Source organism: Cloeon dipterum, chromosome X (genome assembly GCF_949628265.1).
Source record: "Cloeon dipterum chromosome X, ieCloDipt1.1, whole genome shotgun sequence".
In the NCBI taxonomy this organism is placed as follows: Eukaryota; Metazoa; Arthropoda; class Insecta; order Ephemeroptera; family Baetidae; genus Cloeon; species Cloeon dipterum.
This window is the reverse complement of record NC_088790.1, coordinates 11,089,202-11,101,455: the sequence shown is the minus strand read 5'-3', so window position 1 is coordinate 11,101,455 and position 12,254 is coordinate 11,089,202. Positions and strand designations below refer to the sequence as shown.

General features: G+C 41.5%; 1 protein-coding gene across 4 annotated transcripts in view; it reads left to right on the top strand.

Annotated features, from left to right (window-relative positions):
* LOC135945218 (ras-GEF domain-containing family member 1B-like) overlaps positions 1-12,254 on the top strand; it is a 72,550-nt gene that overhangs the window by 43,867 nt on the left and 16,429 nt on the right. For 2 of the 4 annotated variants that reach the window (XM_065492744.1, XM_065492745.1), the window contains exon 1: positions 7,846-8,060. Coding sequence is in view for 2 of the 4 variants with exons in the window: in XM_065492747.1 (XP_065348819.1) it covers positions 1,161-1,472; positions 4,206-4,256 (363 nt within the window). In the remaining 2 variants the exon portion in view is untranslated. Of the gene's footprint in view, positions 1-934; positions 1,473-4,205; positions 4,257-7,845; positions 8,061-12,254 lie in introns of those variants that run through there. The other 2 variants (XM_065492747.1, XM_065492746.1) reach the window with 2 other exon arrangements.

Sequence of the window (12,254 nt, the reverse complement as noted above, 5' to 3'; positions counted from 1 at the left end):
TCTATCTTCAAGTTTATAGCCATCATCCTAAATCCAAATCCTATTTTTTTGCTGCTCAGATAAATCGTATATTTGTGCAATATATAGTTGATTTAATTTTACAGTGGTTACTCCCATAGCCAGATTAATAAGATTGGAAGGCTAATAAGTCGAATAAAAGAAAAAAATATCACACGCTCTTACAATGTACAGCAGATATTCCGGCCCCGACATCTTTATAGTACGACAAAATTCTGTAGCTGCTGTTTCATGACGAAGATTTGATGGAAGAGTGGCTGTGGAGTAAACAATGTAAATTCTACATTGTAAATTAACTCCTCATGGTTCCTTTTCGCATGTAATTATTTCGTTCGCAAAAATTATTTGCTTTTATAAAACGTAAAGTTATGCTCCTTCATTCTCGTATAAAATATTGAAAAGAATTATATACACAGCTTTTGAACTGTGTTACTTTTTAGCCACATTTTAACTGACTGCCAAAGGTATGAATGAAAACGATTTTCATCCATTGAAAAGTCATTTTCATCTGGAACGAACGTGAAAACTTTTTCCATATCGGTGAACGCAGATATAAACAAAAACACGAGATCACTATCACATACCACGCCACTTGAAAACACTTTTGCGGGGAGGATTGGCACAAAAGCGCGTTTGATATCGGCAAATTGAAACGCCGATGGCGCAAATTGGCACAATCGGCTCCGCCACGAGTTTACGGCGGTGCACTCGACAGCGGTGGCGGCGGTCGTCAAAGGGGCGAGGGGTGCTGGAGGGGCAGCTGGGGGTGGCAAGTGGCCATCTCTCGGCGCGTCCGGCAATCAAGCGGCGGCTGCGGCAGGGGCGGCCACCCCTCCGCCGTGTCTGTGTGCTTGCACGCAGTGGCGTACGCCGCAGGGGTGAGCTTCGATCGGGTGCCCCCGCCCCCAAGCAGCAGCAGCAGCAGCAGTAGGCGCAGGCATGCTTTGCTGGTCTCGGCCGACAAACGGTGGCGTCGCGAGGACGGAAAAGGGTGCAGCAGCGGGTAGCAGCGAGCGAGAGTGTGGTTCCGCGGCGTGGGACACCTGCCCCTGAGGGCCGACGGCGGCGGCGAGTGCGGCGGCGGTGCCCGCGGCGTGTGCGAGTGGCGCCTCGGCGGGGCATGGGGCCCCGGCCCCCCCGGGATGCACGCAGCAGCAGCAGCAGCGCGTAAGGGGGCCACCGTGGGGCAGAAGCAGGCCAGACGAGCCGCCCCCGACCTGCCCCCGACGCGGCCAGGGGTGGCCGCCGAGGACGCAGATGAATTCCCGCCAATCACGGTCGTGGCCACGCAGCACGTGCGGCGCCGACCGGCGCCGCCCGTCCCTGTCCCGGCGCCCGTTGTACCGTGCCTCCCGCCCCCGGAGCCCTTCGCGGGGCCTTCCACGGCCCCCGTCGTCCCTCCGCCGCCGCCCCACCGCGTCCACTTTGCGGAGACCGACCTCGATGAGGACCAGGTTCGTTTTTTCCCACCGAACCTCTCGCCGTCATCCTTGACCCGCATGCTTCCGCTTTGCCCTCCCTCAGTTTAATCTCACGAGTGAAGTGTGTTAAATACGCAACAGATTTTATTCAATCTCGGCAGCAGTTATCAAACTGATTGCATAACATCACGAAACTTAAGGAATCTGGGTAATCAAAATAAAATGTGCAATGAATTCTTATTTTTGGGGGAAATCAAACAAGTGTGTTCTGAAAGTATGACCGCGGGACTATAATATTCAGACGATCGACGGTTTTTTACTTAGCACAAATGATGCAATTTTATGCATTTAAAAAATCCATTAAATCGCTTAAAACCAATTAAATTCTCTTAAAGTCCATAGAACACTGCATTTAATTTTTTTTTAGTGTGTCGTAACTATAGAAACCTCATTTTCCAGACCAGTTTTATTTATTCTGATACAATTCCAGTTGCATGCCACTTTTCAGACCTCATAAACCAATTTATGAATTATGGCGAAAATAAAGAATTTTTCCGTTCCTAGTTAGATCGATACAAACATGTTGCAAGAATATATTCCAATCACTAAGATGAAAATGGGTATTTCTGTGACTTCGGCACAATGTAAATCACAACAATAGAGCCTCTAATTTGAAAGACTTTTTCCTTGCAATCTTGAAACCCACTTTAATAGGCGCATAAAAACCATCTAAATCAACAAAGAAATATTTTGCTGCAGGAATCAGTCTCAAAATAGTAGACAAGCAATCAAAACTCGTCCGAATCCACACGACATGATTAATTTTTATTGCTGAAATGACACAACCAATCAACAATAAAACTGAGACCAACATTTTGCCGATTACTTTTACATTTTATGAGACTTAAAACCACGTATATTTTCGTAGCTGATTTTGATTCAACTCGGCGCAATCTATATCCAAAAGTGTGTGGTTTGCGAGGAAATTTATCTTTTAGCAAAATGACCAATCAATTTACAATCAGTGCTCGCAATTTGAAATGAATTCAACTTTGGGTCCAATTTTCGCGAAATATTTTGCTGAATTGAATTTTTATTTCAATTAAAATTTAAATTATTTAAAAACCAGCTGGAATTGGAAATTGTTTTGTACAAACAGAGGGGTTTAGTTAGTTAAAAACTGCTACGATTTTTTTGTACCTTTTAAATGCAAATAAATAATTATAATTAGTTAAAAAATAACTATCGTAGACTTGCTGAGATTCTAAAAAGCTCTTTTATGTGCATCAAGGATATGTTATTTGCCTATATACACGTTAAAAGATTATCAAATAATGAAAAGATACGCTCTTGAGTAGGAGGAAGTAAAAAAAATAATAAACAGTTTTAAATAGAGATTAATTAAATATTCAATGCTCTGATCTTTGTACACGTCCAAGCGTCTTAATCATTGCTTATCAATCTTCTCCATAATATTGAATTTAAATTTAAAACTCAATAAGGGCTCATAATCGATTCGCAGAGCGGAAAGCAGACTCAAAAGAATCAGAGATTAAAACCAGTTGTAGCGTGAGTGCCGTGCTTTGGCGCTATTTAAGAATGAGAAATCGGAGGCATAAAAACAAAGAAACTGTCTCAACAAAGGGAAAAGAATGGAATCGACCGTGTCTGAAAGTAAATTGCCTCTTATGAACCTCCATTCTGGTGAATAAATTCCCTTCGAGTGGATCAGAAACCTCGATAGCCCTTCACGACAGAGATGGAGCTTCTCTTTCTGCCACATTAACGGAGTTGCGTGCTGTTTACATTGCGTATTCATATTTTAAACCCTCCATGCTCAATATAAATTCGTACTTTTTGCGTGCGCGCGTGCCAGACAACAAGGGTGCCGGACTGAAATGCTGACTAGAAATTCACGACGGCGCCTCGTGCAAAATGTACAAAGTGCAATCCACTTTTGCACGCGATCGCGCAAATAAGGCACGAATAATCAGCGTGCCCCCCTCGGAAATTTTTCACGCACCATGCTGCTTACAACGACAGCGGAAGTATTTGTTTGTTTTTATATTTAATTGCTTTTTTATTTACTTTCCCAACTGCACCGATAAGACCAACATTTTTTTATATAAAAATCAGAGATAACAGGACTGTTCCGTTTATTTTTATGAATCATGTGAATCAGAGAATTAAATAAATGTACTTGAAAACAGTGTAATTAGTTTATGATTAATAAAAAGTTTTTAGACAGGAACTAATTAAAATTAAATTTTCTGTACGCACGTAGTCTTAATTAAAATATCGAAATAAATGACGAGTGGAAAAATCATTTTTATCTACAATTTTAGCCTCTGTTCTCGGCTAATGAGTTGTTTTTTTTTCAAAATTAATTGGTTGCCAAGTCACTTTTCCAGCTTGCCAAAATTGCTACCGTTCTAATAAGATATGAAAAATAGTGTGATATTTTTGGGGAAGTTAGTTGAGCGTCCACTTGTTTTTTTTAGCATTACCTCTCTAAACTTTGCTTAACTCCGTATCAGTTGTGAGTTTTTTTTAGTTTCTTGAGCCAATTGACAACAATTTAGCTGAAAGAACCATTTGTAAACGGCTGAAATGATCTAAGCATGAAATACTTTTGACAAGAAAATAATATAATGATAGGATAAATAATTGGAATCTGGGAATGTCTCATTGTCAGCAATTTCTGCGTAAAAAGCATAGTTTCACTGGATTATTCGAGAACTCACAATGTGCAATTTTGTTTCGCAGAGCAATAGAAGTCAGCCCGCCATCGGCCTAAAGCAAACCCCGAAAGCAAGGGTGAGTACACACCTCTTAATTCCTCTATCGAGCGAGCGTGTATATGTGTGTGAGTGAGTATATGTATGAGTATGCATGCAATGGCCACGAATAGCAGTTTTCGTCGTCCTTTGCTTCGCCTCAGCTCTCCAGTCGAAGCAGGAAGACAAGTAGCGGCGAGAGGAAAGAAGAAACTTTTCTCCCTGATTCACCCTGGCCCGGGGTGAAAACTTTGCAACCGTCCGGCGCGCGAAAGTGGGAATCTAATTATCGCGCGGAGAAGAGAAAGAAGCCCAGGTCTTGGCCGAATTAGTCCGTAAAAAGGTCCAATTTGTGTTGCCTAGCAACCCTCGAAGCTGGAAAATCAGTACCACTCTGCAGCCGATACGCGGATGTGACTGCGAATTGCGCGCTTACGCGTATTGGTAATTGACGAAGTTACTCCTCGGACTAAGCAAGGTTCGCGAGTTGGCCGGTAGATGCGGCTCAGGTCAGCCGCTTGGGAGTGCAGTAGTTTTTACACTTCTGCGACACTTGCGAATAAAATTGATCCGACCAAATTTTCACTTTTCTCGTTTAAATTCCTCTATGAGGTTTTTCTATCCACTCCAATGCTATACAGAATATTTAAATTGGAGCGTCAATTTATAAGGGGCAACAGTAAAAAGCGGACCTTGTCAAATTATAATATTAACATTTTTCGAATTTTCACCAAAATTAACAGCGTCTAGACCATATTTTTCTTGGCAGGTTTCGCAACCTAAGAGAAATTCGCATGTCCAATTCAGATAATAAATTGCGGCGTGGGTGGGTGTGCCTTTTTATAGAGCAGTGTCATTTTTCTCTTTTGTTCGACATCGCTCGTTTATCAAGCTTCATAAATCTGGGGTTTGCATACAACAACATGCTGGTCCAAATCGGCACAAGTCAGTTTGGAAAGCCATTTATATGAATTAGGCTTCCAAATTGTCGATTCGCGATGTGCTTTTTTACTTGGACGCTCTTAGCAAAACATATAATTTAAACATTTGAAACAGACATTGCCTAATATATTTCAAGCCAAAATGGTATTTTTTTAATTTTCATTTTTGTAATCAAATGTAATAATTTGTTGCTTTACTAATCATTTGTTTTTACTTTTTTTCAAATTAACAAAATTTGAATTAAAGTTATGTTCTATCTAATAACATTTATAGCTGTCAAGTAAATTCAACCAATTTGTTTTGAGGTGGACAGACCATGTTTATTTTTTTTATTCAAGCACTTTGAAGATTAAAATTAGAAATTTTCCCCTACCTCGCGACTAAAAACACCATTTCGCTTACAAAACGCATTCCGAGAAAATGCGAAACAACAATTCTACATGCGCGGAGCAAAAGAGAAATAGATGATGCAATGACCCAAGTATTTCTAACACATTCGCGAGATTAGAATATATATCTATTTGAATACCGATGCGCCGCATTCTGCATTGCTATCTATCTGTTGCCTCGCGCGCGACGAAATGCATTCCTGACGGACGTGAAGTGAGCAGTGAATGTAATGTGTTGCTCTCTGCGCCGGGCATACACGAGGCGAGAGGTCAAGCATGAGCAGAATCGCAAATTGCCTCAGCGAGGGTATAAAAAAGCAGTCTGCACGGCCACGACCGTTGTCTCGGTTAAATCGCATCGACTCTATATGAAATTGCATTTTGCTGGCCTTCCGCGCGCGCAAAAACTTTCTGGCCGCCCAAAAGAAAGAGATCTTGTTAGAAAGTTGCTCCTCTCGCACGGTCCACACTCGGCCTTTGCAACGGCTTTTGCGACGTGATAAACAAAAAATAAACCGACTGCGCAAACTTTACTATAGGATAGTGAAAATTGAAGAGATATCTACCCAAACGTATTTTGCATTAAAATTTTACAATTTAATGGGATCTCCGATTTTCTCGCAAATTTAAAAACCTAAACCTGGAAAAACTATGTCTCTATCCAAATTTTAAGAGATCAAAATTAAGTTAAGGTAACATGGACTTTTCACAAATTTTCTCTGCAAGCTTTAACTTTGGCCAATGCAAATAAAAAAATTAACTATATTTTTTTGCTCACCGCGTTAAGAAAGCTGATTTCGAGACACAACCTTTTCCTGTTGTTTGCAAGCAACGCAAATATGATGAATATTAAATCAGGAAATCGGAAGCAGTGGTGCGTCGACAAATAATGGCAACTTCCAATCCTACGACCTTCAATTGCAAACAAACAAGAATAAATAACAATCGAATCTCGGGAAGTAGAAGCAGTGTTTGCATTTTTGCCCCTCGTTAGGGTCGGTTGTTTTGCAAAATAAGTCAGCCCGGACCAAAACAAACGCATATATAGGAGAGCACCGACCGCCCGACCGAGTGGTGCACACGAAGGGGGTATTGATCTGGGGCATCCTCGAGTGAGTCTGCTCGCCTTGCTCCACATCTGGCAGACTGCTCGACGGCCACCGCCCTTGAATGCAGCCCGACGCTGCTGCTGCTCAACTTTATATTCAGAATAGATCTCACTACGAGAAAGGGTGCGTTCTCGCGTGAGCTATTTAAAAACGGCTATAATTTTTTCTTTCCATTATAAAAAATTGTTTTAATGGATAGATGCAGGATAATAATTATTGCTATTGATTTATTCTCATTTTGGTTAATTTCTCCAAAACAAATCATCTTGTATAAGGGTGCAATAGAAGTGTCGAAATAGCTAGGTTTTCCGGACAAAATTAAATACCTTTTCCTGAAAATCAGGGTGAATTCTTGAGGAACGGGCCTTCAATATTTTTACACTGTTGGGTCGGCCAAATCGAGAGCTTTCAGAACATGCTCGATTTGACCCTTTTGGGTGCTCAGGTTCAGGTACTAGATGTTGGGCACATTCAGGCGTTTCTAAATTGGCATTTATAAATTGTTTTAACAACGCTGTATATTGGATATTGAAAATTTGCCTGTCAGTAGCACCCACTGTTTTTCGCTGTCAAAAAATCGTATTCTATTTAAAAAATATTCCACGGTGGTAGTATATATCTTTTCTTCTACTTTGCAATTCTTAACAGAAATGAAAATTAATAAAATGAATTTTTGGATTAACTGGAAGACGCATAAAAGTTAATTAAAATCCGTTACTACTGCAACTATTCGATTTTCAGCTAATTAAAAAGGTATAATTTTTATCTTTTCACACAAAATCATCACGTAAATATAATCCGATCAAATAAAAATAACCATATTTTCGTCTATAAGCGGCTTCAAACTATAGTAGATTCGAACAAATTGCCAATTTCTAGGCTTCAAAATGATTTCCTATTGATATGCTAATGAGATTATGAGTATCCTGTGAGGATATTTCAATTTAAACTATTTTAACTAGATGATAAAAATTTATTGGAATACACAGCCCCTAAAAATCTGGAGCCGAATATAGAGAAGCCAATCGATAAACTGCGCTTTATCATTGCACTATCCCAAGAGTGCAAGGCGCGGCGGCACTCAGGGAGTGCAGCATCCGCGCTGAGCAGGAGCAGGGGCGTTGGGAAGTTCCGTGCGCGGCCGGCGCGGCGCTGGGCTCTGCCGGCGAGGGGCCCTCGGCGCGCCTAGCCGCAGCTCATTGTGTAGCGTGTGTTGTGCTCGCGCGGAGACGAGTGATGCTGTAGCTGTGGTGCCGGCAGAGTGAGTGAGTGAGTGCGTCCGTCTGCCATCTGCCACTTGGACGAGGCGAGTCAGGCCACTGGCTGCCCGTCCGCACGCGAATTCGGCCGGAAGGGGCTGTTAGCCCCCGAAATGAGCGACTGAGCGCCCGCTGCCGAACTGAGGTGAGCCCCTACCCCTTCACAACGCCAGGGCGGTGCGTCGTGCGCCTCCCGAGCTGTCAGCTGTCTCGCTCGAATAGTATACTCTTTATGCTCTGCTTCGTGTTGTTATTATTTTTTTGTATTCTACGTGTAACGGGCCCTTTGCTTGCGCAACTGCACCCGAATCGGTTGGTTTAGTTCCACAGATGGTCCTGATTTATTTGTATTATTTTCAATGAAATTTAAATTTAGTTTTTAAGCCGGACGCCTTTGTCAGGGTTTCAAGGCCGAATCGAATATTATTTTATTTTTTCCGTTTTTTAAGACGCTAAATCGGAATATTAAATCACTAGAATTATTCCACAGGATTTTACGGCTGTCATTTAAATAATTAGAAAAAATACAATATGTCAACTCTGGCCGGCATTCCTGCCGTAAAAAATATATCTTTCAATCTAGAAACTTTTTTCGTGTCAAATACCCACTTTTAAACCTTTGTAATATTCTTTCCATAAATTCCCTTGGGGCTGTAGAGTTGAATTTTAACTTTATTTACCAATATTTACGTGTTAACATCTTTTTAATCATCAAAAAATATTTAAAAAATTGCTTAACTCTCAAAGAACTAGAACTTTTATTATTATATGACAGTTAATAAACTTGAATTTGCTGAAATGGCATCACACCCACAATTAAGTAACTCGGTATTTCCGCATCACGGTCTTATCTCTAAAGGAAACGTGGCTACTATTTTCCCAGGCGTGCGAACCATCTGAATCGCCGGATTAAAGCCCAACCAATTTCCTTATCATGAGGACGCGCACTTCTATTAAAATGGTGACCCGTCCGAAATCGAAATGCGTCCGATAGAGCCACGGTGACGCCTCTCGCACCGAGATAAGATTAACAATTGGAGCCACAGGAATTTTAAGGTCGCGCCAGATGTTTGTTTACCTTTCTTTCCCTCTCGCGCACACCATTGAAAAATAATAAATAACGGATCCACAAAACACGCCAGAGATTTCACTTCTGACTGAGCCCGAAGCGACTGTCGAAAAAAATGGAAATGCGCGCGGACAAAAACAAGGAGCAGAAAGCGAATGAAGAAAGTGAAAAGTGAACGGGAGCCGGCGTTTTAATTTGGAAGTTGCAGCTCGATTTGCTCCAGCCATTTTAGGCGCGCGCAAATCGAGAGAAACCACGCGTCCGCATGCACTGCTCTGCCGGCTAATCGATTTTAGTCCCGCGGACTTAAATACGCACAAAAATTGTCGAAATTTGACGCGCAACTCCGACGAATTAGGACTGAAAACGTTTTAATACTTTTAACATCAATAACAGAGGAAGTTAAAAATTAATTTCAAGGTCTTACAAGGTTTTAAATTTGCCCTTTAATTAGAGAAAAAATCGCCTTAATTGGGAGTTTTTGCTGTCGTATAGGATTAGTCGCAGGATTAGTCAATCAGGAAGTTGAATTTCTATCATTTTACAAGAGATATAGCCAATATGAATTAAAAAATAGCCAAGAAAATGCAAAAATAAGTACTGATTTGTAAAAAAACTCTTTAAAATACATATTTATCAATACTTGAGTCATTTCCTCAATTTAAAAGTTAAATCGAAAATCAAATTCATGCTGATAAGCTTTTTTTAAGATAATTATATTTTTCAATAAGATAACTTCTTTCAAATAATTAAATTAAATTTTGCCTGAATGATTCAGCTCTGGTTGTGATTTAACTATAAAAGCAGCAAGTTCTATCAGTCGTTCGCCTAATAATCAATAGACCTGACATAATTATAAATTCATATATAATATAAACAACGACACAAGTTGTCGTGCGGAATTCACATGTACACCGTCGCGCACAGGCTGCGGTCGCGATCGATCGATTTTGCTTTTCGGATTCCGTCGCAGTGGGGCCGATTGCGAGAGAGTGAGTGAGAATGGGCTCAAACGCAAACATTCGCATTGCATCAAACGACTTCTGACTGAGGGGCCGCGCGCGCAAAATGTGTTTTCAGTCGTAATGGTGAGCGAGCGTGTGCTCCCCTTGTGCGTGCGATGAGTCATCGCTGCCGAAACACCCCTTGCAAATGACTCAACAACCTGCTCGAGAAAAAATGATGAGAGTGCAGCACAATATCCGTTTTCAGTCAGCACTTGGAAAGAGCTGCCCGCTGTTGGAGAGCTGAGTGAAAATTGTATTAAAAGGAATGAGACGCTGGAAAGTCTCAATTAATTTTAATTTTGGTAATTATCCGTCGTTAGTCGATGGATTTGTGCTATCACATCTCCACCAAATTATCTTCAAAATTAAATTAAATATTTGATTTCTGGTCATGTCATACCTTGCCGGTCTTTTGAAATAGAATTGTCCGCATGAGCCTTTTGATTTTTCCTGTTAGCGGTCCTCCTGACAAAAAATAATACGTTTGGAAGCTCCGCCTGAACAATCACAAAATCAATTTGGCGTAATCGCATTATTCGCGCCCGTTGAGTCCACGACGGACCGGTAATATATGGACGTGTGTTTATTTATAGGCTCACGTGGCGAAAAGCTTTGTGTCCCAAATGCGTGCCATTTCCGAGCCGCCACTCAAGCACATCATTAATTATCTCATCCAGCCAAGCAAGCGCTGTTTATTCCGTCAGCGCCAGCCGCATGAAAAATCAGACCGGCTTAATTGACTGTCGAAGAAGCACCGACCGACGGCAAAACGCCTACCGAATTTTTCAAGATTGCATCACGCCTGGCCGCTTCTCTCCGGCCGTTTTAATTAAGAATTTTCCCGGTTTGCTTCTCGAGTGCAGCTGCAACCAGATTATAACATGCACAGAAAGTCGATTGCACTGCACACTCAAGCCGAGAGGAATAATTAAGGAAGTTTCGTAGACGGCGGCAAACTTTGGTTTTAGCGAAACATGAATGCGGCTGTTTAAAAACTCTTAAGAGTTCGTGTGACGAAATTCCTAGAAGGCTCATAAAAGTCGCTGCAACTTTTCGTGTCCGTCGGTTAAACAAAAATCCAAATGAGTTTTGAAAGATTTTAAGGGCCAGACTTTTATTTCGAAACACCCAATCAACTGCGTCAAATTGTGAATGTTTTTTTATCGTTATTCTAAAGAACATTCGAGCGAGTGGATTCGCATCACGCATCACCATTTCTTCGTTTGTGTAACGAGGCCGATTTTCACGCCACGACCGGAAAATTGGCCCTCAATTGACCCTTTCGAGAGGCCCTCACCCTCGTGCTCATTGAGTCACTCTTGTGTTTTTAAAATTAGATTTTCTCCGGCGGAGCATCTCTCTCGATTTGTTACGCCATAAAAAAGACTAGCAGCCGCTTTTATAATTTAATCATATGCTCATCACTTTCGTCGGAGGCTATTTTTAATGGCTCTGGGCTTTTAACTCTCAGCTATTCCGGCCCGCTTTGACGCCCAACAAAGAAGGCGGCTCTTTCTCCGAAAAGTTTCACAATAATTCAAGTATATCGGAGAATCAATCAACGGAATACCCTTGTTTGCCATCGACAGCTTTCGCGGTGTGTTTTTATAGCCACGCCTGCTACATTGGTGCATGCATTTTTCAAGCCACTGGGAATTTGTTTAGCTTTGCGGCACCGAGAGGAAGGTCGAAGGTCGCCTGCAACAGTGTAATTTATTCGCTTCGTTGGCTAAACAGTAACGGAAAAAGAAAAGCACGCTGCACGAAATCATATTTTACGGAGAGAGTTTAAGAACGTTTTAAATAGAATTTTACTGCGATGACCTGGATATGCTGATCATGAAAAATTCACTTCAACGGCTGCTGGCATCCCAACACGGAAAAGCTTTGGACGCAGATTTGCCGCTCGGAATGTGTGTTTATGCTGCATTTCTCCTCCAGCTTTTATTTTAATGGTTGTTTTGACCGAGTGCTTCGCCAGATACAGACTAAAAGACTACTTTTGTGTCTGGTGGAGGCGAAAATTGTATCAGCGCCGAAATGGAAAAATATACACTTGGATTATAGGCAGCTCTGTCGTAATTCACTGTCACGGCGATGCATAAAACAAAAACACGTTTGTGATATAAAGCTGAGATTTTTTCTCCATATTATGAATTTTAACTGGCTAAAAGAGAGGGGAAATTTGAATTTTCACAACCGAAACTCTTTCTCAAGTTTCGATCGCTATGCAAAACACTACAAGCTCAAAACCCCGTTGAAT